The sequence below is a fragment of the Herpailurus yagouaroundi genome, unplaced genomic scaffold (genome assembly GCF_014898765.1).
Source record: "Herpailurus yagouaroundi ecotype Mexico unplaced genomic scaffold, PumYag 28, whole genome shotgun sequence".
Classification (NCBI taxonomy): Eukaryota; Metazoa; Chordata; class Mammalia; order Carnivora; family Felidae; genus Herpailurus; species Herpailurus yagouaroundi.
The window spans coordinates 97,366,262-97,393,845 of NW_024412376.1; the positions used below are offsets into that span (position 1 = coordinate 97,366,262).

Consider the following 27,584-nt stretch of genomic DNA (forward strand, 5'->3'; position numbering starts at 1 on the left):
CTAGCCTCATCAGTAGTTACTTCTCAATAATTCAGTATTGTGTTAAGTTGCCTGACCACAATGGGGCAAATTCTTTTCTTTTCATATACAGTTACTTCTGTAGTATGTGAGGCTACCCCAGCATATCAGGACTAGAATGAAAATTCATATCTGTCATGATTCAGGCTGAATGCAGTAAAGAAGGACTACTATAGTAGTAAGATGCTACTCACTGGCCAACAACCTCCAACAGAAGCCAAGAGCTGTCTTTGAAAGTCTTGTCCAAAGCCTTCGTATGACAGCCATTTTTGAGGGATGCATGTCCATAGGCCTGAGTCACTTTATCGAGTAACTCTTTGAGTTTCTTAGAGTAAATATTGCTGTTGGAGTGTTAGGCAACATGAATTCTAGGGTCCCCTGTCTCATGGCACCAGAAATTGGTAGTTCTTATTTCATTCAATCCATCGCCAGCCGATGGAACTTCTTAGCCCCTTCTCCATGTATCTCATGGTGATATTTTTTTCCAAGAAATATTTTTTTTCTTTCCATCTCTTGGCCTAAGGTAGAGCTCCCATAGGGCATCATGATATATCTCCCCTATCTGGAGATCTTATTCCTCTTCATCAGGAAGAAGAGATCAAGGAATCTGAGACCCTCCTTCCTGGAAGGCACCTAGATTTATGAAAATCTCTCCTTTTCAATCTCTGAACTCTTCATGGCAAGAGAAATTCTGATGGCATAAGTCAGACTGAAGGTCCTCTCATATGATATCCTCCAGAGAGGGCTAACCAAAGGGCCTCTCAGAGGTTTACAGTGGCCCACCTCTGTAAAAAACTGGCAGAGTCTTCTGCCTACGGGGAGAAAATATCATTTAAATATTGGGAATATAGCTATATGTAAAGGTATTTTATGATGCTTCACAAAAAATTTAAAAGTTTGATTAGATCTAAATATGGCTTTACACTAGGGACTATTACTATGGCCTATTGAGGGATATTAAAGACTTCTTCAGGAGGGTCTGAGAATGGAACAAAATCTTATCAGTAGGGGATAGTTTGGGTAGGGTTCTGTTATAAAGCAAGTGAATGGAGGAAATAGCTTCTGGGTCCTTATAATCTAATGTCTTATTTTCTTTTTAAAGATTGGCTTTATTAGTTTCTTAGATTTGGTTTCTAAATCAGAAAGTTTTGGGAAGTGAGCTCTTAGGATTTGGATTCTGCTGCTTTACTTGGTCAGCAGCAACTATTGGCATATAAATGAGACCTTCGTAAGTCTAGAAATTTTAACTTCTGCACCACTGCAATTACCCCAAAATTAATATGTGAGTCTCCTCGCCACCAAAATCAATGAACAGCAAGTTACTCCATGCACTGTAAAATTTAGTTATATTTGGGTTATTACACAAAGTTTATTGTTTGTTTTTATCCTGCAGCCTCCACCTCAGATATATGACAAACAGTTGGACGAAAGAGAACACACCATTGAAGAATGGAAAGGTGACTCTACCACTTAAATATACATTTTGCTTTATTGAAACTCAGGAAATATCTTCAAGGCATCTCTCTTTAAAGCAATTTGGTAACAGATGATTTTATAATTGCTATCCTCAGACAATTTTCAAAGTTCTCGAAACGTCATCAGTCTTTTCATACTAATAACAATATTGCATTTACTCAAGAATGAAAGGAATTAATTACTGATACTTTTTAAAAGAGTACTGATCGTCAAAGTATTTGTTATGGTGGAGGGCATGCTTCAATTCAGAATTTCAGAATTATACATCCCATGTTTGTGTATAAAATTATCATATAAAATGGATTAAATTAAGCCTAAGATTACTTTAGACATTAGAAAATAAAAGATATTTAATGTATGAATGCATTTGGTTCATTTTTAGGACTTGAAAATCTAGGAAATCTATGTATCTGAATGGCTTATTTATCCTTCAAAGTAAGAAAATAATGAATAAATACATTAGTTCACCTTTTTTCCACCAAAACTCTTCCAAACACATAATGAATAGTCAAGATTATACTCAGGGTGAAACAAAGCAGAAACTATGAATAATTATTAAACTAATATAAATAACTACACAGTAGAATAAAAGAACTACAGAGTAGAGATAAGCAAATACAGATCATAACAAACCATTCAGTCAAAATGGGGAGGAACATAAAAGGAAGATCTGAATAGAAAAAATATTTGAGCTGACTTGAAGGAATTAATCATTATAAATTGAGAAAAAAAGAATAAAACAGAGGAAAATACCAGTATGGGGACACATGGAGAAAACAAAGGATAGGGATGAGCAAAAAGTGTTATAAAGATAGCAAAGAGATTTCTCTGGCCAAGGGGTCCTGTTGGATAATATGGAAAAACGAGCATGTGCAAACAGTAGACCAAGTAAACAAAGATACTAAATGATGGACAGAAAAGACTTGATATGCTCTAAATAAGGACAAGAAGGTACTCTTAGGGGTTTGTGAATAGGTAAGTATTATGAGATAAATATCACTTAAAAATGAACATGGATTAAATTAGAAACCAGAGAAAGAAATTATGGTGAAGGATAATGATTATATAAATTGGAACTCATTGCACAGCAAGAATGAATAACACTGAATGATTTTTAGCAAAAAGGGGAAAATTAAAAGAAATGAAGGTACATAATTTAACTCTAGCAAAGAAAGAGCCATGAATGGATGCCTGTTTGGAAATAAATGTAATAATTGTTATCATGTTGGGTTTGAGGCAAGTTTAATTTTACAACTCCAAGATTTCAGTATGAAAAAAAAATGAAGAAGCAGTTGGGAAATTGTTGGAAAGTAATAAAGTCAGGAGAGTATGTGCATCTCTTAGGAAGTGAGTATAGAAGAAAACTGTATGCTCAAAACTGGGCCATTAAAGTTCTTAGGAGATAAAGTTAGATGGCATCAGAAATCCCCCCAAAAATTCAGAACCAAGTAGAATGTATATTCTTCATACATTTATTTGGTCAAATACTTTACTGAGCACTTACTTTTTCCAGGCTTTGTGCTTTTTTTCAAGACAAAGTAGAAATAGAGGAGTAAAGGAATCCCGATTGATTTTTAATTTACTCAACCCCATCAGAATGTTATTATTTTTCATTAATAAGTTTTCTCTGTATATTAAAGATCATTTTTTTTATGATCCTGACAACTGTTTCTTACAGAACTTATCTACAAGGAAGTAATGAATTCGGAAGAAAAGACTAAAAATGGTGTTGTAAAAGGACAACCTTCTCCTTCAGGTACTCACTCTCAGTGAATAACTAATAAACCAGTACTTGTGTATTTTTCTTGACCTTGAAGAGGGATTGCAGCCAATAACATTGCTAATAGAGCATATACACTAATATCACATGATTATTTCTCTCCAGTGATTTTCATTCTATTCTTTTTGATATTCAGTGTGGCATTCATTTTGATCATGATTATTGATTATGACTAGGACAAAAGATAATAGTGAATCTTGAAGAAATGTTGACAAGGGCTGGTTAAAGGGTAACTGCTTCTCATCAAAACACAGAACCATCATGCCCCCTGACCACCATGTCAATGTAGAGGTCAGGAATCCCTCCAGTCAAAACCTCTTTCCTCAGTCACTTGTGTTTGAACTCTTCCCAAGTTTGGCGTGACAGTAGTTGAAACATCTGCCAAGATGCGTTCTGATTAAAGTCAGCATGGAAAATCTTTCAGTTTGCCATCGACAGAAACAAATACACGTTCGTACATATACTGTGCATACTTTGCTGATGCTAGTAATGTGCTTTAGGATTACTTGAGATAATTTACTTAACACTTAGTGCTACTATATTCTTCCTAAGACCTATGTTCTGAATATAAGGAAAGTATGTATGTGTGTGTGTGTGTGTGTGTGTATAATGCACTGAGCCACCCAGGCACCCCTCTAAAACTCTTTATACACACACACACACACACACACACACACACACATATATATATATGTATGTGTGGCTCCGTGCGTTAAGCATCTGACTCTTGATTTTGGCTCAGGTCATGATCTCAGGTTTGTGAGATTGAGCCCTGTGTAGGGCTCTGCATGACAGAGAGGAGCCTGCTTGGGATTCTCTGTCTTCCATTCTCTCTACCCCTCCCTTGCTCTCGCGTGCACACTGGTGCACTCTCCTTCTCTTTCTCTCTCTTGCTCTAAAAAAAAAGAGTTTTAGAAAATGTGATGGCTTATCTCTAACTTTAACACCCTGCTCATTCATCCTAGCATTTAGACTGGTGCAGGTCTGCAGAAGTGGTGCCTAACCTACCTGTATGTTCTGTCTGATTCTGATTCTGATTCTGATTAAGGAACCCAAACACTGAATCCAACAGCCTCAAGATGCTACCTTCTAAGGCAGAAAGACTCCTTGTTTTAAGGATTCCCCTAATGGTCAGAACATGTTTTTCTGTAATCATTAAGAGGTCAAAATACCAGCATCCAGTGAAGGTGACCTAGGACCTCAGGCTCAGATTGGACTAAATTTTTTGCACGGTCTCTTCTATTCATCTTTAATTCAAGTTACAATTTATTCATCTCCATTCCTCTTTTCAAAGAGCTTGGGGTCATGCCACCCACTTCAGGGCACCCCATCTTCAGCTTATTTCATGCTCTATATTCCCCTCAGCCCCAACCAGATCTCTGCAACAGTTAATCTGTGATGACATAAAATCCACAATTCTCTTCTCAATACTTTCACAACACTTCCACAAAAATCTTATTCCCATGACCCATGTTATGCAAACTGTATAGTTCAGGGAAGGAAAAAAGGACTGAGGATGATACATATGAGATTAATTAATCATTAAAGGGATGGGATGAGTGGTCTGCCATATGAAGAAGGGTTTAAACATTTGGTAAAGAAATGGAGTTTGCATAAAATCAAGGCATGATTCTTTAATCCTTAAAACCATCATTCATATGCAAAAAGAAAGTGAGTACATGTGGAAGATTCTTTTAACTCATTAATGAGGGAAATGGCAGAATGGCAAAGATAGTTCAATGAAAGTATGAGAAATTTAGATTTATGTAGTCTGTGGGAAAAAAAAAAAGAATATTGAAATAAGATCACTAAATTAACCCAAAACTTATAAATGTCCTAGGGCAACCAAGCTTATCTTTGTGCTTATCTTTTCTACGAGGCAGAAAAAAACCCTGATAATTTTATTTGATTAGTTTTATACAAGTTTACAGTGTATAAAGGATCACAACCAATTGAGAACATTAAGTCAAATAAAGTTATGTTCCATAAAAAATCAGATTATCCTTAGGTGGGCTTGTCAGAAAGTGCTCAAGTGTGATATTAAAAGGTTGCATAGTCATTTTTTTTGCCCTAATCCCAAGTGTTGGATAATATTCCTGAATAGTACCTAAAGTTACATATATAACTGCATGCTATGAATAGGCAGACCAAAGTCTTGATCAAGTAAACTCTCTTAAGTTTGAAAGAAATACATCTCAACATTTATTTTTGGGACAGAGAGAGACAGAGCATGAATGGGGGAGGGGCAGAGAGAGGGAGACACATAATCGGAAACAGGCTCCAGGCTCCGAGCCATCAGCCCAGAGCCTGACGCGGGGCTCGAACTCACGGATCTGGACCGCGAGATCGTGACCTGGCTGAAGTCGGATGCTTAACCGACTGCGCCACCCAGGCGCCCCGAAAGAAATACATTTAAGGTGAATAAAACCAAAGGCTAGTTTATACAGCAGTTTGTTATTTCTGGAGGGGCTGGAAAATAAATGCATTCCACTAAAATTATTTAATGATAAATATAACCTAGTCTTAGAGAATTAGAATATAGGGCTAAGGTGTATGAAATTGCTGCCAATTCAGATTCGATTTGTTTCATTTTTTTTAATGTGTGTTTATTTTTCAGAGAGAGAGAGACAGAGTGCAAGTGGGGGAGGGGCAGAGATAAAGGGATTCACAGAATCTGAAGCAGGCTCCAGGCTCCAAGCTGTCAGCACAGAGCCTAGTGTAAGGCTTGAGCTCATGAACCCTGAGATCATGACCTGAGATGAAGTCAGATGCTTAACAGATTGAGCCACCCAGGCTCCCCTAGATTCAATTTGTTTTAAAATCAAACACATCACTCTATTTAGACTCACCCACTCCAGTAGTAAATTTTTCTCTGAATTTCCCCATTTCTATTATGGCAGATCTATTTTCTCAGCCTCCCACTCTGAAATCCCTGACCTTTTATTCCACACTTGCATTATCACTGACCGTCACTTTCTACATCTTAAAAATTCTGCTTGCTGGATGTCTTACATCTAATTACTACCAACCCTTTCCATTAATACCACAATGATTAAAGTTGTCCTGAAGTAATCTTCCTGACTTTAGTCTCTACCTAAATTGATCTTTCAAGACTATAGGTTTGGGGGTTCCATGGATGAGTGCTCTCCAATGGCTTTGCATCATCTACAATTTGAGTCTAGTAACCTTTTCCTGATATTGATGGCCCTCTATAATATACACCAGGTTTTTCCACCTTTCACACTATACCTATTGTAGACTCCTATGTTCACTATTTTACTTGACTGGATCCTTGCCTTTTGGAATGCTGCCCATTCTAAAGTGTTGTCTTATCAAATACTACCTTCTCCCAAAATAGTGTTTATATGTTTCCTAAAAGACTTCATATCTTATCAAAGAGTAAGATCTTTCCTTCTTATGGGTCCTAGTAGTCCCTATAATTTATTTTATTTTTTTAAGCTTTTATTGATTGATTGATTTTGAGAGAAAAAATGTGTGCATGGGGCAGGGGCAGAGAGAGAAGAGAGAATCCCAAGTAGGCTCCACGCTGTCAGCAGAGTCTGATCTCATGAACCACGAGATCATGACCTGATCTGAAATCAAGAGTTAGACGCTTAACCAGCTGAACCACCTAGGCGCCCCAGTCCCTGTATTTTAAATATTGTTTTATAACTTATTGGTTGTAAATTCATTTGAGATGAAAGACTGTATGTATCCATCCTCGTGTACCGTGCAGTGCCTAAGTGTTGTGCCTTGCATACAATAGTAGCTTGATAAACATTCATTAATTTGAAAATTGTTGCTGAGGTTCTCCCTTATCATGTTTCTTGGTACTATGCCAAAGGTGGAATTCAAGATAGGATCATAGCTTTGATACAGTATGCAAGTTAGTATGACTTATGCCAGGAAATATTTGTTCAACCTATTAATTGCCATAAAGATACATGGACCAAGTATCAAGTATATGAATTGGTGATATTGGTTTGGAGTTTGCCCATGCTTAAGATAAAGGTTTTCTTTCAGGTGGTTATTTGGTTATTTATTCATTCTGGGAAATGTATATTTCTAAATTTTTTGTGGGCCTGTTTAGTGTGTTAATGATTAACATGCCACTTATAATATGCCACTTAGGCTCTGCCTACATGTGAGAAGGCGAGCCATTTTTTTTTTTAAATCATTCTAACTACCTATAACAATCATGAATTATCTACCTTGTACACATGCCTTATTTGATAGTTGACTGGCTTAACCAGTTTATAGTTAAAATGACGTGGATTCAATCTTCCACTACAGGATTGTAAAGGACAATATTCATGGCTTTAATTCTGAGAAGTCATATGTATACTATATATTACATGACATAATTACATAGGATATGTAATTACATATTTTATTCTCTTTTATTATTTTATTCTCTTTTATTCATCTTTAATTCAAGTTACAATTTATTTATTATGTAATTATTTCATGCTCTATATTCCCCTCAGCCCCAACCAGATCTCTGCAACAGTTAATCTGTGATGACATAAAATCCACAATTCTCTTTTCAATACTTTCACAACACTTCCACAAAAATCTTATTCCCATGACCCATTTTATGCAAACCGTATAGTTCAGGGAAGGCAAAAAAAGGACTGAGGATGATACATATGAGATTAATTAATCATTAAAGGGATGGGATGAGTGGTCTGCCATATGAAGAAGGGTTTGTATGCATCATGTTGAAGCATAGGACAGCCTCATGCTGCGGCTGACTACTAGCTCATGAGAGCTACTTGTGTACATCTCTCCCAATTGTGAGTTTATTGACCTTGTGTTAGTCGCTTGGAATCTACCATGCAGGATTTAAGATGTGGAGGTTGGCTCACTCTACAAATCCAGGGCATTTTTCCCCCCATGGAAAGCCAATTGTTAAATTTTTATGGGCAAACCACTGTATGTGTTGTGTGTTGTGTGCACGTGATATGCATTTATACAGTAGACTGCTGAAGGAAAAAGCGATTACTAAGAAAACTTGAAAAGTCAGCTTTTTTTGCTTTCTTCATTGTATTCACCACTTCTCGTTAATGTTTGCATATCATATTTATTTTGTAAATAGCCAGAATGAAGTAACAGTACAACTCCCATAATATTAAGTCATGGCCACACGAGGAACCTGGAAGCAAGAGAATAAGTTAATGCAGTTTCTTAGTGAAACTAAGAAAACCTGAGTGAAAATTGTTCTCCTGCCCAAATGCATGTTTTAGTGATACTTTAAAAATGTAAATAGGAAGTTAAATGTGCGTTTGCAGAATAATATACAGGTTTGAAATTTATCGATGGAATTGTTGTATATCAATAAGAAATAAATCTAAACTTCAGATACATTTCTAAATAAATAATTGTACTCCCTTCTGCTATCTGATTTCACTTGCACAGTGATTTATTTTCAAGAATAGCATGGCTGCTTACTTTCTGAATTGATTTATAAAGACTGCTAAGGGAATAGCAGTTCATGAATAGAAATTAATTTTCTTCTAGATCATTTTTTATAAAATGTTAGAGTTGGAACAAATATAGGAGGCTGTCCATTCCAAAAGTTCTTTGTTTACCATTCCCATTCCACCCAAGAAGTGAGCCTCCTATAAGTAAGAGTGACTCACCAAAATAAAGATATTTAGCATTAGGATGGGTAGAGATTTTTCAGAATCTCTAAATGGCAGATAAAACTCCCCAGGTTATTTAAATATACAACTCTCCCCCACTTACCCCCACCCACTCACCATATTCCACATACTATGGCAATGTGTCATTCCAAATTATAGTCACTGATCTAGTCCAATAGTTATTATTTTTTATTTAAAAACCTCATGGTTCCTGGGTGGTTCAGTCAGTTAAGCATCTCTTTGTTTCGGCTCAGTATTGTGGGTTCGAGCCCCACATTGGGCTTTATGCTAGCAGTGTGGAGCCTGCTTGAGAGTCTCTCTCTCTCTCTCTCTCTCTCTCTCTCTGCCCTTCCCCCACTTACCATCTCTCTCAAAATAAATAAATAAACTTAAAAAAATTTAGAAACCTCAGCCCTTAATAAGATGAGGCTCAAGATCATACTTAAAGAGAAGGCTATATCTCAGTGATTTTTTTATTCCAGTACTTTTAATTCTTTGTGTCTACTTCTTTGTGCATGGAAAATAATTTCCTTAAAAAAAGCAGAGCAGTGATGCCTGGGTGGCTCAGTTGGTTAAGCATTGGACTTAGGCACAGGTCATGATCTCATGGTTTGTGGGTTTGAGCTCTACGTCAGGCTCTGTGCTGACAGCTCAGAGCCTGGAGCCTGCTTTGGATTCTGTCTCCCTCTCTCTCTGCCCCTCTCCTGTTTGCACTCTTTCTCTCTGAAAAATAAATATTTAAAAACATTAAAAGTAAATAAACATTAAAAAATTTAAAAAGCAGAACATTTTCCCTGAAATAATAAATATCTTGTGACTACATAACTTATAGTTTGAGAAATTTCCATTAGCATAACTTCTTTCCGTAAAACTTATTTTTTGGTCAGGTAGCATTGAAAGTAGTTGCTCTTCCTCATTTGCAGCCCTACTATTTTGTTACTTTTAATAGCATTTTTATTGACAAAAATTTGCAATGCTTTATTCATAGCAAACTTTTTTAAAAAATTGGATTTCTCGGGGCGCCTGGGTGGCGCAGTCGGTTAAGCGTCCGACTTCAGCCAGGTCACAATCTCGCGGTCCGTGAGTTTGAGCCCCGCGTCAGGCTCTGGGCTGATGGCTCGGAGCCTGGAGCCTGTTTCCGATTCTGTGTCTCCCTCTCTCTCTGCCCCTCGCCCGTTCATGCTCTGTCTCTCTCTGTCCCAAAAATAAATAAAAAACGTTGAAAAAAAATTAAAAAAAAAATTGGATTTCTCTGAAAAAAATATAGAAGGTAGGGATGTTTCACATTGCTAGGACATCCTGGGCAGGTGAATGTTATAATCAAATTCAAGTCAGTTCAGTTCCATGTAAGAGATTTTCACAAACTGGCAGTAAATTAACAATTTGAAGCCAAGGTCCATTTCTTGACTCTTCCATTTGCGTTTGGTTTTATGGTTACAAAATTTATTTATTACCTACACAAAAAGAGACCTGAAAGGATCATTCAGTAAAGCCAGAGTAGCTGCAGTCAAGAGTGTATTTATTATAGTGCAATAGAAGTCATATAGAAGCAAAGATTTTTCATGTAATAGTGGGGGACTGGTTGATATTTAACAACCATCTTTATTAAAATTAATTTTTATTTTTTATTTTTAAAAATTTTTTAACGTTTATTTATTTTTGAGAGACGCAGAGAGAGAGAGAGAGAGAGAGAGCGAGTGGGGGAGGGGCAGAAAGAGATAGGGAGACACAGAATACGAAGCAGGCTCCAGCCTCCAAGCTGTCAGCACAGAGCCTGATGCAGGGCTCGAACTCACGAACTGTGAGATCATGAACTGAGCCAAAGTCGGATGCTTAACTGAACCAGTCAGGCGCCCCCTATCTGTTCTTTTAAAAGGACTGATTAATAGCATTTACCAATTTCTGTGGTGTACTTAGTCTCACTGTGACCAATTTCAAGCTACCTACGTGACATCAATGAAGGCAGAGTTGGAAAGAGATGCTAATGCTAATACTTGGCTCTCAGAAGCCACGAAAGGCCAGCTGTAGCACACTGCTAGACAGTACACACGATTGTTTCATCATAGCGCTATACAGAAAAGACCCAGTCTCATACAATAAACAGATATAATGGGAATTTTGTAAAGGAAACGTTAGAAGAGAGGACCTCTCTTAATGAATTTGCTATAAAAAAAATCAGGAACAGTAGTCTAGGAAACCATAGAAATACAGTTGATAAAGAGTTTGAACTTTGATCGAATGCTAACTATATAATTTGCATTCAACATTGATAAAATAAAGGTCAGTCCATTCCAATATATAGAAGATAGCCAGCTGATGAACAAAGTGAGAAGAAAGACAACTACAACAAAATTATTTCCCTTAGTCAAAAATAGTTTAGCAGTTTCACCAGTTTCATAGGCAAAATTTGCTTTCTCTCACAAAACCTATCTAGAAGAGTACATACAAAAGATACTCGGTGCTTTGTTAAACTGAGTACTTTTCTGTACTGAACACTAGAGATTGAGGAAGATAGGAGAAAAGAAGTATGATGAAAGAAGTAAAAAGAAGCAAGGGAAACAAACATGAGGTAATCATGTAGCAAAGCTATATATGATTGTGAGATGGCTCACATGGCATAAGACCTAGAATGTTCCACAAGTGTGTTGACAATATTCTGATTATTAAAATATAGTAGGAGTGCTGTGTATTTTAGAAGCATAATCTGCAGTGTGATTCCTTTTATATAAAAAGTTTATTAAACACTCCTTTCAGTTCTGCTACCTTCATTCAGTTTGTGTTTCTGTGGGAATTTCTTCAGTGTTCTTTGTATAATCTCTCTAGCTGCCACAGTGTTGTTGGTTTCTGTTTATTTGTAAACATCGAATTGTGTTCTTAAAAGGGAATCTCGGGGCGCCTGGGTGGCTCAGTCGGTAAGCGTCCAACTTTGGCTCAGGTCATGATCTCGCGGTTTGTGAGTTCGAGCCCCGCATCAGGCTCTGTGCTGACAGCTCAGAGCCTGGAGCCTGCTTGGGATTCTGTGTCTCCCTCTCGCTCTCTGCCCCACCCCCACTCACACTCTGTCTTTCTCTCAAAAATAAACGTTAAAAAAAAAGGGAGCCTCATCTCAGGTAAGTCCTATCTCACCCTTGTTTGATCAGTACTCAACTTTAACTGTGACAATCAAAACATGTCCATATAACCAGCTCCAGCCAGGAGAGGAGAAAAACCCTATCTCAAGAGAAGACCAGGACTATTATGTAGAGATACTTTTAAATACTTTTTGATTTGTATTATGCCAAAACTTTATTTTAAAATTTTCAAACTAGTTATTTGGTCATAATTTAAATAAAGCACAATAACAAAAATCTTCCTCATTAACTTGGGTATTTCGGTTAATTATAACACTCAAGAGATGTATATGTCATCATTTGAACCATTTGTTCTCCCCATTGACATCAAGACTTCTTCACTCAATCATTTGTGTTTCTATATACTAACAATGAGAAGAAAACAATCCCATTTACAATAACATCAAAAAGAATAAAATACAAATTTAACAAAAGAAGTGCAAATTTTTTACTCTGAAAACTGCAGAACATTGTTGAAAGAAATTAAATACCTAAATAATGGAAAGACATTCCATTCATTCACTGATTAGAAGATTTAATATTGTTAAGATGACAATACTCTCCAAATTGATCTACAGATTAAATATACTCATCACAGTCACAGCTACCTTTTTCTTTGCTGAAATAGGCTGTTCTTAAAATTCACATGGAACTACAGGGGATACAGAATAGCCAAAACAATCTTGAAAAAAAAAAACAAAGTTGGAGGATTCACACTTCTTGATTTCAGAATTTATCACACACTGCAGTGTTCATGACAATGGGATATTTGCTTGAGGATATACATATAGATCAATTAAATAAAATTGAGAATCCAGAAATAACCCCTTACATTTATGGTCAATTGATTTGTAGCAAGGATTTTAAGACAACTCCATGGACAAAGAACTACCTTTTCAATAAATGGTGATAGGACTACTAGATATCCATATGCAAGGGATTGAAGGTGGACAGTTACCTCATATAGAATATAAGAATAAATTCAAAATAGATCACAGACTTAAGTGTAAAAACGAAAATTATAAAGCTCTTATAAGAAAACATAGGAGTAAATCTTCATGATATTGGGTTAGGAAATGGTTTCTTAGGTATGACCCTAAAAGCACAGTTGCAAAAGGAAAAATAGGTAAATTCAACTTCATCAAAATTAAAAACACGTGTGCTTCAAAAGATACCATCAAGAAAATTAAGAGATAATCCATAGAAAAGGAGGAAAACATTTGCAAATCTTATGTAGTAAGAGACTTTGTGCCCTGAATACATAAAGAACTCTTATAACTCATTAAAAAAAAAGAAAATAACAGTTAAAAAATGGCCATAGGATCTGAATAGACACTTCTCCAAAGAAGGTATAGAAATGGCCAACAGGCACATGTAAAGATACCCAACATCATTAGCCATTAAGCAAATACAAATCAAACCACAATGCAATGAAATACCATTTAACATACACCGGATGGCTGTAATAAAAAAGATAATGAGGAGTACTGGAGAGGAGAAGGAGAAATTGGGACCCTCATACACCTCTGGTAGGAATGTAAACTGGTATAGCCGATTTGAAAAAGGTTTTCAGTTCCTCAAATGTTAAACATGGAGTTATTCTATGACCCATCAACTCCACTCTTCAGGTTTAGAAATAAAAACTTACACGTGAATGTTCATACAACATTATTCATAATAGCCCCAAATTGAAACAACCTAAATGTCTATCAAATGCCCTTCAAATAATCAATAAACAGACGTGGCATATCCATACAATGGAATATATTTCAGTATTAAAAAGGAATGAAGTTTTGCTACATGCTACAGCATTAAGAACCTTGAAAACACTATGCTACGTGAAAGGAGCCAGTCACAAAAGTTCACATATTGTATGATTCCATTTATAAGATGTGTCCAGAATAGGCAGTTTTCTAGACAGAAAGTGGGTTAGTCATTGCTTATGGCTGGTGGGTAAGTAAGAAACAGAGTGCAGGGTTTCCTGTCGGGGTGATGAAAACATCACAGAATTGATTGTGGTGACAGTTGCACAATTTTGTGAATATCCTAAAAATGATTGAATGGTACAAATTAAATTTGTGAATTACATCTCAAAAAAGTTGTTACAAAAAGGTATATGAGCAATATTTCATATTTTAAGTTAAAAGTAAATCTAAATGATAGTATCATGATTTGAAAGTTATGTGTGTAGTATAGGAGATATGTCACGCAGGAGATGAATGGACACTATGAACAAAGCCATTCACTCTGTCAGCCCACAGTTGATTGAGACTTTATTAGAGGTGTGTGTCCAGTTTTAATCTCTACCCTTTAATATGGATGTGGAGAATTGAAGATTCTGAGAAGTCAGTCATAGTGATGTTAAATTATCATTGGCCAACATTTATGAAAACACATGAGGGTGTTGGTGTTGGCATAATTTTTTTTTTCAACGTTTATTTATTTTTGGGACAGAGAGAGACAGAGCATGAACGGGGGAGGGGCAGAGAGAGAGGGAGACACAGAATCGGAAACAGGCTCCAGGCTCTGAGCCATCAGTCCAGAGCCTGACACGGGGCTCGAACTCACGGACCGCGAGACCGTGACCTGGCTGAAGTCGGACGCTTAACCGACTGCGCCACCCAGGCGCCCCGGCATAATTTAATCCAGGCTGGAGTGGGGAGGATAGAGCTGGGCATTTGAGTTATGTAAGGAAGTCAAAAGTTGTCTGCTAGTATATGAAATTTACTAGTATGTGTCAGGAGAAGAAATGGAGTAGCTCTGTATCATATCTCTAAAGGATGCAATTAAGTAAAATTGGAATAAATTGAAGCCAGGGAACTTTACATTACACATTGTTCTGATAATGAGAGTTAATTGTTTATAGATAGATATTAACAAGAGCCTTAAAAGTCTCGAGACATTCAAGATTAAGAGGTATTCATGCTTTTAAGAGTTTAAAGAACATGGAAAATGATAAGCTTTTTTGTATATAAACATATCTGGATACAAAAGAATATATATTAAATAACCACAATTAGAGAAACTTCATAGCAAAAACACTAGAAGAAAATATACCCAAAGTTTAACAGTTATTTATTTGAGGATCAGTGCCTATTGTTATGTTGTTTTCTATATTGTTTCACACCCCCCATAATTTGTATAAATATGTTTATAATCAACAAATAAAAATTTTAAATACTTATAAGATACATATAATCTTTCTTAGTTTATGTGTATGTGTCCTCTCCACATAATGTCACATCTTTTTAAAAAAAATTTTTTTTAATGTTTATTTTTGAGAGAGAGAGCATGAGTGGGGGAGAGGCAGAAAGAGAGGGAGACAGAGAATCCAAAGCAGGCTCCAAGCTCTGAGCTGTCAGCACAGAGCCCGAAGTGGGACTCGAACTCACAAACCGTGAGATCGGGACCTGAGCCGAAGTCAGACACTTAACCGATTGGGTCACCCAGGCATCCCAGAAAATGTCACATCTTAATCACATTTTTTTCATAGAGAAGAAATGTTTACCCCAAGAGCAAAGACATTGTGTTAGCCTCACCACTTCACAGACTTAAAAAATTTATTTTTTAATTTTGAGTATAGTTGACACACAATATTATAGTAGTTTCAGGTGTACAATATAGTGATTCAACTTCTCTATACTTCATGCTCTTCTCACTACAGTGTTGTTATCCATCTGTCACCTTACAATGTTATTACAATACTGTTGAGTCTGTTCCCAATGCTGTGCCTTTTATTCCCGTGACTTACTCATTTCATAACTAGAAGGCTGTATCTCCTACTCCCCTTCACCCATTTGCTGATCCTTCTACTGCTCTCCCTTCTGGAAACCTTCGGTTTGTTCTCTGTGTTTATAGGTCTTATTTGGCTTTTTGTTTCTTTGTGCACTTGTTTTGCTTTTTACATCCCACATAATGTGAAATCATATGGTATTTGTCTTTCTCAATTTGACTTATTTCACTTAACATAATACCCTCTAAGTCCATCCGTGTTGTCACAAATGGCACAATCTCATCCTTTTTTTATTTTTATTTTTATTTTTTTTTAATTTTTTTTCAACGTTTATTCTTGGGACAGAGAGAGACAGAGCATGAACGGGGGAGGGGCAGAGAGAGAGGGAGACACAGAATCGGAAACAGGCTCCAGGCTCTGAGCCATCAGCCCAGAGCCCGACGCGGGGCTCGAACTCACGGACCGCGAGATCGTGACCTGGCTGAAGTCGGACGCTCAACCGACTGCGCCACCCAGGCGCCCCAATCTCATCCTTTTTAATGGCTGTGTAATTCCATTGTATGTATATATATATATATACACCACATCTTTCTTATCCATTTGTTTATTGATGGACACTTAGGCTGCTTCCATATCTTGGGTATTGTAAATAATACTGCAATAAACATGGAGGTGCATGTGTCTTTTCAAATTAGTGTTGTTTTCTTTGGGTAAATATCCAGTAGTGGCATTACTGGATTATATGTTATTTCTATTTTTTTTATTTTTTTGAGGAATATCCATACTTTTTTCTAAAGCCACTGTACCAGTTCATATTCCCATAAATAGTGCATGAGGGTTAGTTCTTCTCTGCATTCTCATCAACACTTATTTCTTGTCTTTTTTATCCTAGTCGTTCTCACAAAGTGTGAGGTGATATGTCTTTGCAGTTTTGATTTGTATTTCCCTAATGATTACTGATGTTGAGCATCTTTTCATGTGTTTGTTGGTCATCTGTATGTTTTCTTTGGAAAAATGTCTATTCAGGTTCTCTGCCCATTTTTTAATCAGATGGTTTGTTTTTTTTTTTTTTTTTTTTTTTGGTGAGTCATATATATTCTTCATTGATTTTTTTCTGATCTATTAGATCTTTGTGATAACACTATTATAACTTATTTTGGATTTGTTATTTTTCACCAAATGTACCTTGCTCAGATAAATTTGCTCTGATAACATTTTTAATGAGAATTCTTCATCTTTAATTTTATTAGATGATTTAAACTCTAGATATTTTTAATAACAATTTCACAAAGGATGCGTTTTTACCACCTATATTGCTTAAGTATAAAGAATACATGGGGCTCCTGGGTGGCTCAGTCAGTTGAACGTCTGACTTTTGATTTAGGCTCAGATCATGATCCCAGGGTTGAGGGATCAAGCCCTGCGTCTGTTGCTTAGCATGGAGCCTGCTTGGTATTCTCTCTCTCTCTCTCTCTCTCTCCCTATCTTTTTTTCTTTCTCCATTTGTCCCCCTCTCCCCTGCTCATGTGCTCTCTTTCTCTCTCACACACAAAAAGAATATATAAAGAAAAAAAAGTAAACTGTTTCCAATGGTTTCATTATATTTTGCAGTGCCTCTTGCTCATTTTTCCTTTGTAGTTCTCAAAGATATAACTCAGCAAGTATTTACTGAGTGATTATCATGAGCACGCTTCTCAGAGTTTCAAAATTTTTATATCACCACAGAGAAGATAAATAAAATACTTTTTTCAAATTAACTTAATAATTCAGAGTCCTTGTTTTGTAGTTTGCCAGGTAAGCAAACCTGCTGGAACATAAACACAAAATCAAAAAGCATGCTTTTGCTGCTGCTGCTTCTTCTGTTATTATTATTAGTAGTAGTATGTATATGGTGGCATTTTGATGATGATGATGATGTCTACGGTAACTTTCACTGAAATTCCCACTTAGCTTTTCTGTATGGATTTTAAATTTGAGATCACTTTAATGACTATGACAAATTTACTTAATATTCCTTTATTTTTCAAGAGCTGTAGTCTTCCAAGTAATTCTGAGTTTTGGGTTTCACCTCAGCCCATATTTTTGGGATTGGACCCTTACATGTGTTTTTTTTTTTAAAAGCCCTACATTAAAAACATCCAGGTTGAGATCATTATATTAAAAGGTTTTCCTCATCTGCCTTTGCCATAGGACAGTGGTCTTTAACCTTTGACAGCACAGCATCATGGGAGCTTTAAAAAATGCAAATTCACTGGCTTCACGCAGGTCAATTATATTACAATATTGGACGTGGGAGGGGTGACTGGGGTTTTCAGTGGGGTATTTTTGTTTGTTTTTGTTTTCTGTTAAGAGCATTACAGGTGGGTTCCAAGTGAATAACTTGTGACCAGGGACTTAGGTTGTTACATTTTGATTTTCACCATCAAATACAGAGCCCTGGATTAGTTGTGCTATGAAGGCTTGTCAAATGAATGATGGACTAAACATCACCTCTTGTATTTGCCCCTGCCTGCATCCTAAGTGACAATGAGTCTAGTTCCAGATTTAGTCATGTTGGTCTTCATTTTCTTAGCACAGGTGCAGCAGTGAACAGCAGTGAGAGTCTCCCTCCATCTTCGTCTGTCAATGACATCTCCTCCATGTCCACCGACCAGACCCTGGCATCTGACACTGACAGCAGCCTGGAAGCCTCAGCAGGACCCCTGGGTTGTTGCAGGTGACTAGCCGCCTGCCTGCGAAACCCAGCATTCTTCAGGAGATGATGCGATGGAACACACACACACGCAGACACTCACGCGCACACACAAACACAGACACGCAACTATAAGAAAATGGCAAGGGAGAGAATCCAAGCCTAAAATTGAAACAAATCTTTCAGCCTGCTTCTTCTCCAGAGTTCTGTATTGCAGCTAAGCTAAATGTATATTTAACTTCTAGTTGCTCTTGCTTTGGTCTTCCTCCAATGATGCTTACTACAGAAAGCAACTCAAATACAATTAGAAAAGCCTTTTCCATAAAGTGTAATTTTAATGGCTGCAAAACCAGCAACCTGTAACTGCCCTTTCAAATGGCATGACAAGGTGTGCAGTGGCCCCATCCAGCATGTGTGTGTCTCTATCTTGCATCTACCTGCTCCTTTTGGCCTAGTCAGATGGATGTAGATACAGATCCGCATGTGTCTGTATTCATACAGCACTACTTACTTAGAGACGCTACTGTCAGTGTCCTCAGGGCTCTACCAAGACATCATGCACTGGGGTACCACATGGTCCATTTCATGTGATCTATTACTCTGACATAAACCCATCTGTAATATATTGCCAGTATATAAGCTATTTAGTTTGTTAATTGATTAAGCTGTATGTCTTATAAGAAAACATGTAAAGGGGGAAAATATGGGGGGAGTGAGCTCTCTCGGACCCTTGAAGATGTAGCTTCCAAATTTGAACTGATTAAATGGCACCTGTATACCAATTTGTAGAAAGAACATATGTGATGCTTATGTACAGTGTGGGGGCGGGAGGGGGTAACAGTTTCCAGGTACTAAATGGTTTGGCTTTTAGAAGGAAGGTGGGGTAAAAAGTTAAGGGTCTTTTCTCTGACACTGAGCCTGTAGGAGAGACTAGAGTGTAGCATTTCAGTGTGGAGGAACACCTCAAAGAGATTATTACCCAGATAATTATCTGGAGACACCGACATCCACAGTTTACAGAGTAGACCTCATTGTCATTTACAAATTATGTGTCACATCTGGACAGAGAGTGGCAGGTGGTGAGTCAGGGTTATTGTGTCCATATCTGATGGTAAGAACCCCTCCCTGGAACAAAGTGGAATTGACTCTGGATGATGTACTTAACAGAAAATGAACCTACGTAGACTATTTTCAGATTGTGGGTTGTGTTTTCCATGAGTGTGCTACTTCCCAGGTTTATACCCTGCCATGGTTTTATTTTGAGAAAAAAATGTTACTTTCCTCTTCTGGAATAAAAAAGAAATGTTAGTTACTTAAACTTAAAAACAAACCCAAAACACGGGGTGATCCTCAGGTCAGCATTTGAAAACATTTCCACAGACGTTACTATTCCTCAGGGGTTTCCCTGGCTCCTTAATATGGCTGATGTTCCATGTTTATTTATTTTCATAAATTTGAACAATTCAAGAAGGGCTGATAATCTGAGTTTTGTACTGCAGTTGATGTGACAGCAATAACTCTTCCCATAAGTTACTGCTGCTAAATAGCTTTAGCAATATGAGTTTGTCTTAAAAGCCATGAAGCGTATGTGTCAATGTTTAGCAAAATCACCTGAATTTAGCTCAAATCAAATGAAAGTGCTTTCCCGAGCACTTAAGAAGGCACTGTGAAACATCTTGGTTATATACAAGGCGATACCAGGGTGACTTCTTAGCAATAATAGGGACCAGGTGGAGGCTTCCCTTCTTACTCACTTTGGTGAAGTACCCATCACAGTTATTTGCACTCTGACCGTTTTGGTGCTCACCAGTGTGGTGGTATTTCACCTGAAGAAGAAGTGAAACACATGAAATGGATGGTTGATGAGTGGGATATGACTGGCAAATGGAATCCCTTCAAAAATAGAGCAAACAAGAATGCTAGTGCTCTGAAAATTGCCTTAAATACAACAATGGGGAAGCTTTGTCTCTTTCAAGCAATAGAGCCAACCCCCACCATCACCATGTGAGCAATGCTGCCATTAATGGGATTGCTTCACAATAGGATTCATGACAACAGGTCATTTGTTTAAAATGGGGAGAAAAAAACCCAGCCTGTGCAGCTTGTCCCCTGGAATAAAAGTGGCCCAGCTTCTTTCTCTTGCTGCCATTCTTTTTAATGAAAATTGCAGACAACTTGATTTTACAAATACCTCCGCATTCACATGGGCTCTCTCACTTTTCCTTCTGTCACTTACCACTCCCCACTTTAAAAAAAAAAAACAAACAACTTCTCTGTATCCCTTCTTCTTTACTTACCCCCTTTTTCTGGATTTTTCTTTTGTTGCACCTGTGTCCTCTCTCTCTGTGCCTGACTTTCTAGCACATGTGATTAAGTGCAGGGTATAGGCAACTGTTTGTCGCAAGCATAATCTCATTAGCCACAAAATGGCATCAAAAGACAGAAGGAAATCTCCAGCCAGCGTCTTAGAAGTTCATGACAGTTGGATGATCTCTTGGGTGTGCAGAAAGTTTTTTTTTTTTTTTTTTACTCAAATTAAACCAAACAAGAATCAGGCTAATACTCCCTTGGTGTCGCTTGCCTTCCCTAAACTCCGCTAGTTTGATCTCTCCTGTTGTATGGCTCTTGGGAGCTGATCACCTTTACCAGATATTCCTTATGGACAAGAAAAAATGGAACAAATCCCTCCGATTGAAATATCTGTGCAAACACAGCTAAGAGTTTGGCTTCTTGAGTGCTTATAAGATTAGTTTTACTAGGTTATTGAAACAAGATAGGTCATAGGAGAATAAAGAGAATTTTCATTTCAAAAGCTCAACATTCACCATCTTGGGTCTACTTTATTATAACTTCAGGAGGTGATTCTGTTATTATCAAATTTTCAGAATGTATTATGTTCTGCATTATTTTCTTTAAAAGCAAAAACAAAAACAAAAACAAAAATGTTTCCTGTGTAGTCACCTGTTAATTCCAAAGGACTTTCTTGCTTTTCAGACAAGGAAGTGTCAAGTCCGCTGGACTATATTCCTGGGAGAAGTGGAAGTCCTGTCTGTGGTTGGGGTTCATTTTGGATATGAGGTTGGCAGTCTGAGAGGCCTAACCTTCTGTCCCTTCCTATAGGGCTGATGGTTTCGCAGTGACCCTTAATGAAATATTTTGTAGGATTTTGTTAGAGGGAGAGCTGGATACCCACGTGCAGGAGGAATTAAATTGTTGGGAGAGAGTGGCAAAACCATACCACTTTGACAGATTCATTTTTCAGTCAGTGTGTTCATTTTTAAAAAAGAGATGCATTGGCCTTACAACCAAATTTATTCTTGTGAAATAAGAACTGCTAATAATCTTGCATCTTCAAGAATCTGATGACGGAGCTTTGTAAGAATGTATACTAGGGGTGGACCAGGACCTGGCCAATTCCCTCCAATTGTAGTAAGCTATTTAATTGAGGGCTGAGGAGGTAATAGTTTTTTGGGTGTTTTCTTTTCAACCCGTTACCATTATCAGAAAATGATATATAAGGATACTGATAGCAGCTGACTGGTAAATCATAAAATAAGCCTTGACAAAGGGAATAAGTGGAATAGGTAAGAATACATCAATCCTTTAATGACCTGCTAAGGGAAAAATAAGCAAAACTGACTTCTAAATTTTAAATATTCATGCAAAATCTAAATTCTACAAAGTCTACTTCTTTTTAATTCTCTTAACATATGACAATCTAAATCTTAAAAGCATTATGCTCTGTAAAGAATGTTGTCAGATAGCTTTGCTGAAAAATTTATCTTCTAAAGCTCAGAGAAAGGAATAATATTGTCCCCATAATCTTTGATCCCAATCACTTTGGGTCTGAAGAGGGACCCCTCTCCCTGCCCACAACCTCCCCCAACATTTTACTTGTGAGTCCTACATTTTCTACAGGTAAAATTAAACCAAGCAGGAATACTTCTTTCTGTAAAAACAACAAACAAGTTACAGTGTAAATAGTTATATTAGTTATTTTCCATGTGAAATATAAGATTTTGTGACTTCTTTTGGCACTTAGACAGTTCTTTGTCTGAAATGGTTCATTTTGACCCATTTCCTTGGTCAGTCAAGCGGAAACGGAAGGCCTCTGTTTGTAAGTGGACTCCTGTATATCTAACTTTTGATTATGTGGGACCAATGGCCAGTATATTCTAAAAAAAACTCCCAACCCTTGTCTAGCATTAAACTGTTCACCTTGCCATGTCTATCTCGCAACAAGACCTAACTTGCACATGCCTGTTATTCTGCATGATTGGACTCAAGAGACTATTACCAATAAGAATTGTGCTGTGTCAGTGTTTATAAAATGGACTTAAAGCACACCCACATTCATATACACCTCACCCTTATAGCTCTAGGTCAACCCTGGAAGGCAAAACCATGCATGTCCAGTTTCTTTGCAAGGTCTTAGTGTGAGAACTAAAAGTCAGCCTGATGGATCAAATGCAATCTCAGTGATGTTTAATAAGGATTTTAAATTATTTAAATCATATCTGTGTTCCTTCTCACTCTTTTTCATTTCTATTTATGCCCTTTATCTTCAAAATGTCGGTGGAACAAGAGGGTGAGTGGGGAGAACTTTGGCTTTTTTGGACTCTTTGTAGGTGGATGCTGAATCAACACATTGTGATTTCTGTTTCTTATGAACTATTAAAAACCAGAGCAAATCTGCTTCCCTTAACATAAAACCAAATCAAATCCAGACTTTGTCGGAGTTTGCCTGTTGAAAATCATTCTTGTGCTGCTTGTTGTCTTGGGTTTCGTGTCCTGACAGGAGCTCTGAAGCATCTCACATGGTTTCATTGTGTGGTCTGATTGTGCCAGGGAATAAATAAGAAATGAGGAATGACCCACCTTCTCACTATGGGTAAAGAACATGTAATGTGTACGTGACCACGTAGAAGGCTGTGTTTCATTTGAGACTGGTTTCTTCTAAAAATGACCTTTATTTCTGTCTGCAGATATTAGTTGTATATCTGAAATTCAGTAAGATTCTTTTAAGGCATAACATTAATGAAGGGGGAAAATCATTTTCTGTGAGGATGAGATGAGTAGAACAGGATTAAATATCCTTAAGTTAATTTACCAGAATTCTTAATCAGTTTAATTATTACCCAAGAGAGAAGGTAAGCAGGTTTTTTGTCCATATGGTAGGCAACCCTAATATCTCAAACTCCTTGGTGAACTAAAAATAATAATAATAAGAGTTTGTGGCTTGATACGAAAGTCACTGAATCTGTTAATTTAGCTGGAAGTGTTTGAAAATGTCAATGAATGGTCTTTCTATTTCTGTAAATAAAACATTTTATTTAACCAATTCACTATTAGAAAACCTGGAAGATAGACATATTTATTTTTTTGGGTTGGCACAATTTATCCTTTTATTTATAAGGAAAACACATGCCAAATGCCTTTTGCACCTCTGGCATAGCTTCTATTTCATTTTTAAACCACAAATCTTTACCCTCTTAATATAAAAGTAAGTTTTAAAATGGTGACGTATAGGTACCTGAAAATCCCTGCAATATTAAGGAGGGAAATTGCATTCCAGTAGATTGCTCATGGAGACAAAGGGTCAGAAGAAGTTATTGGTGCATACTAGGTACCATAAAAAGTTACCAAATATTTGGGTAATTTGACCTACTTTGCATCGAGAAGAAAGGACTCTTGAAAATCATCTGTTTTGAAGCTATTTATGTAATGACCTAGAAAGATGGTTCTGTTTGCTCAATAACTGCGCTGGGTTTTACACAAGGTAGTGGTTTTCAATATTACTAGTTCATCAGGATGGTGATTCATACCTGCAGCATGCCTTTCCCCCAAGGTTTTGAAAGGCATGCCTGGAAGACATTCGCAATTAGTGAAGCACAATGAAAATCCCACTATCTCAGTTCACATTATGTCGGGACCACTGCACGGGACAAGTTATTTCAGCTCCAGACTGAATTCCATCTGCTCAACCTTTTACAGAAGTGTGTTCTGTGTTAGTTACTGAAATCAAGCTGTGGAAATGGACACTTCTCAAACACATAAAACGTGATGACATATACACAAACAAGATTCAAATGCCCGTTTGGGACTTCCCACCCTTTTTATGTCACATATTTCTTGCTTAAAAGTCATGCTTATTCTGGTGTAAAAGCCAACATAAAATAAGTCTGAAATGTAATTTCAAAGGATCAAATATCACTCCATGGAGTGGGTGACTTCACCTCCTTGTCACTGACCTTCCCTGGATTTTGTCTGAAATCTTTCTGTTTACCCAGCAGTTAGACTGTTTTCAACTCAAAAGCAGGTGCAAAATGTCACTCATCTTAAAAATGTTCCATACTTTGCCTAGAAAAGTGTCTCACACATAATTGGTTCTTCTCCATTCACATTGGTGAAAATATTTCTATGAACGATTATGCACAAAATCAATTTTTGTGACCCAAATAATATTAAAAATTTTTTTAACGTTTATTCATTTTTGAGAGACAGAGAGAGAGAGAGAAACAGAACATGAGCGGGGTAGGGGTAGAGAGAGAGGGAGACACAGAATCCAAGCAGGCTCCAGGCTCTGAACTGTCAGCACAGAGCCTGACACGGGGCTTGAACTCATGAACTCAGAGATCATGACCTGAGCCGAAGTCAGGCGCTCAACCAACTGAGCCACCCAGGTGCCCCTGACCCAAATAACATTTTAGATGGACTAAGGGAACTAGAAATATTGAAGTATTTCTTTTATAAAAGTAAGGCTTTCAAAAGCTATTGCTTCTTCCTTAATATTAATACATTGCACACTTGGATTTGGTGCCAGTTAAGCTCTAAGAAAACAGCTCTGAATATCTATTTTAATTTCGGAGCTAAAGTTTCAAGTAGTACCTTCATTCACACTCCAAAAACACTTATGGCACATCTATGTGTCCTAGGTAGGAGACAAATACGGCATAGTCTTTATCCTCACAATTTCAGAGTAAATACGTCTTTCAATGTAAAAATCAGTGATCAAAGCAAACTATTTTTATCTCATTTGTTTACTTTCTTTTAAAACAGCAATGTGTTGAAATTAGTGGTATGACTTGAATGAGCCCATTTGTCTCATTCCCTTAAAGCAATGAAACAAGAAATCTTTTAATGTCATCATTGTGTCTAAATAAATCAGCAAAAGAGAATTTTGGATACTTTCCATGACATTACAGGAGATGAAACCATTTTTACAACACATTTTTGAAAAATACATGGAGATAAAAATACAAGTATACCTGTGCTCAGTGAGCAAATATGTGTATCTGCACTTTTGTTCCTTTAATTGAAAGGCAGACTGCTATCTTTTGGTGTTTTAAACAAATGTCAGTCTCTGGAAAAAGGGAGAAATATGATGACATCCTGAGACCTTATCTATGATTTATGATGTTGGTATCTTGAAAAATATAGATAAAAGTTTCAGAAGCTAAAAAACGAACAAACAAAACCAAAAAGCAGCATGATGTTTTTTTCTGCATCACATGAGGTTTATTTTGATACAGTTTCTTCTAAGGGCAAGTAATCTAGGAGGCTGAGCTTGAAGCTCATTTCTGGCCCCCAAATCTCCAAATCAGCAAATGACATCACAACAGATACTGGAGTCTCTCTGCAGCCATTGTATCATATGAAGCCAAATCTCTGAGATTTGTTCAGTCAGTGGATAATGACTGGAGCCCTAAAATGACTTATGAGAGAAGATAGTCACAATTTCCTATTAAAAATTCCAACTCAGAACATCCCTGAATATCTAAACCAGAAATTTAACATTGAGCTCTGAACGTTCACTCACTGATTTGTGTCACAGATATTGATTGAGCACTTCAGTCTCCCAAAGAATGCTCTTGGCACACACAGTTGTGCTGCATTTGAGCAACCTTCCTGCCTTCATGTAGTCTACATGCTAATGGGGGGAAAAGGTAGTAGAAAGCATTAAGAAACTGAAGAAGGTTAAAAGGATAAGGTATGATGGGGCACCTGGGTGACTCAGTTGAGCATCTCTTGATTTTGGCTCAAGTCATGATCTCACAGTCATGATCGCACAGTTTGAGCCCTGTGTTGGGCTCTAGGCTGACAGTGCAGAGCCTGCTTGGGATTCTCTGTGTCCCTCTCTCTTTGCCCCTCCCCCACTCATGCTTGCTCACTTTCTCTCTTAAAAATAAATAAATATTTTTAAATAAAAGGATAATACATGGTAAAAGATGCTATTTAGATGAGATGGTCAAGGAAGGCCTCTCCAAACAGGTGATATTTGAGCAGAGACCCAAAGAAGGTGGGAGTGTGAGGCATATTAGTATCTGACACAAAAACAAGTGCAAAGGCCTTGGAATAAGAGCTTGTTTATGTGTATAAGGGATGACAAAAAGGCTTATGCATGAAGCAGAATGTACAAAAGAAGGTGTGGTCATAAGTGAAACTGAAGAGGTAGGCAGGGGTCAGAGCATGGCAAGATCTTGGGGCTTTATTCTAAATATAGGTAATTGATGGATAGATTTGAGCAGGGAAATGATATAATCTAAATTTTCTTTTTTTTAAAGGATCTCTCTGGCTGCTGAGTAGGGAGAGGAGTTTGAGAAGAAAGATAAGAATGGAAACAAAGAGGCTTTTGTAGGTACAAAAAAGATATGATGGGCCTTGGACTAGAGAAGGGAGGGACAGAGAAGGGGTTGATTCAGGAAATAACTAAGGATATATCATGAAGGCAGAATTGACAAAATTTGCTGATAGGCTGATATGTGATATGAAAGAAATGGGTCAGGATTTTTTTAAAAAGGCAGACTTTTTAAAAATCTAAATCATGAAGTAAATTATGATGTGGTTGACTGAAATGGTAGATAATAAGTTAGGAGCATATCTGGTAAGAAAATCATAACTTGTTTTGGAAATGTCAGTTGGAGATATTTATTAGCTATCCTAGTGAAGTAGCAGGAGTATCTACAAGGCTAAAGTAAGGGAAGAGGTGTTTAAAAAATGAGGGAAGAACAAACTGGGGCAATGCTACTGAGTGTCTGAATAAGATGGGGGCTGAAGATTCACAAGTGGACTTGATTTTGTGAGGTCATTGCTAACCTTTACTAGAGCATGTTCTCAACAGTATTAAGAA

At 37.2% G+C, this 27,584-nt stretch overlaps 1 protein-coding gene across 8 annotated transcripts in view; it reads left to right on the forward strand.

The window, feature by feature from the left end:
- Positions 1-23,187, forward strand: part of MAPK10 (mitogen-activated protein kinase 10) — a 306,598-nt gene extending 283,411 nt beyond the window's left edge. For 7 of the 8 annotated variants that reach the window (XM_040479140.1, XM_040479114.1, XM_040479103.1 and 4 more), the window contains 3 exons: positions 1,412-1,475; positions 3,173-3,250; positions 18,340-23,187. In XM_040479140.1, the coding sequence (XP_040335074.1) occupies positions 1,412-1,475; positions 3,173-3,250; positions 18,340-18,482 (285 nt within the window). In that variant the 3' untranslated portion in view covers positions 18,483-23,187. Of the gene's footprint in view, positions 1-1,411; positions 1,476-3,172; positions 3,251-18,334 lie in introns of all 8 variants that reach the window. The other variant, XM_040479165.1, reaches the window with a different exon arrangement.
- The last annotated feature ends 4,397 nt before the right edge of the window (positions 23,188-27,584 follow it).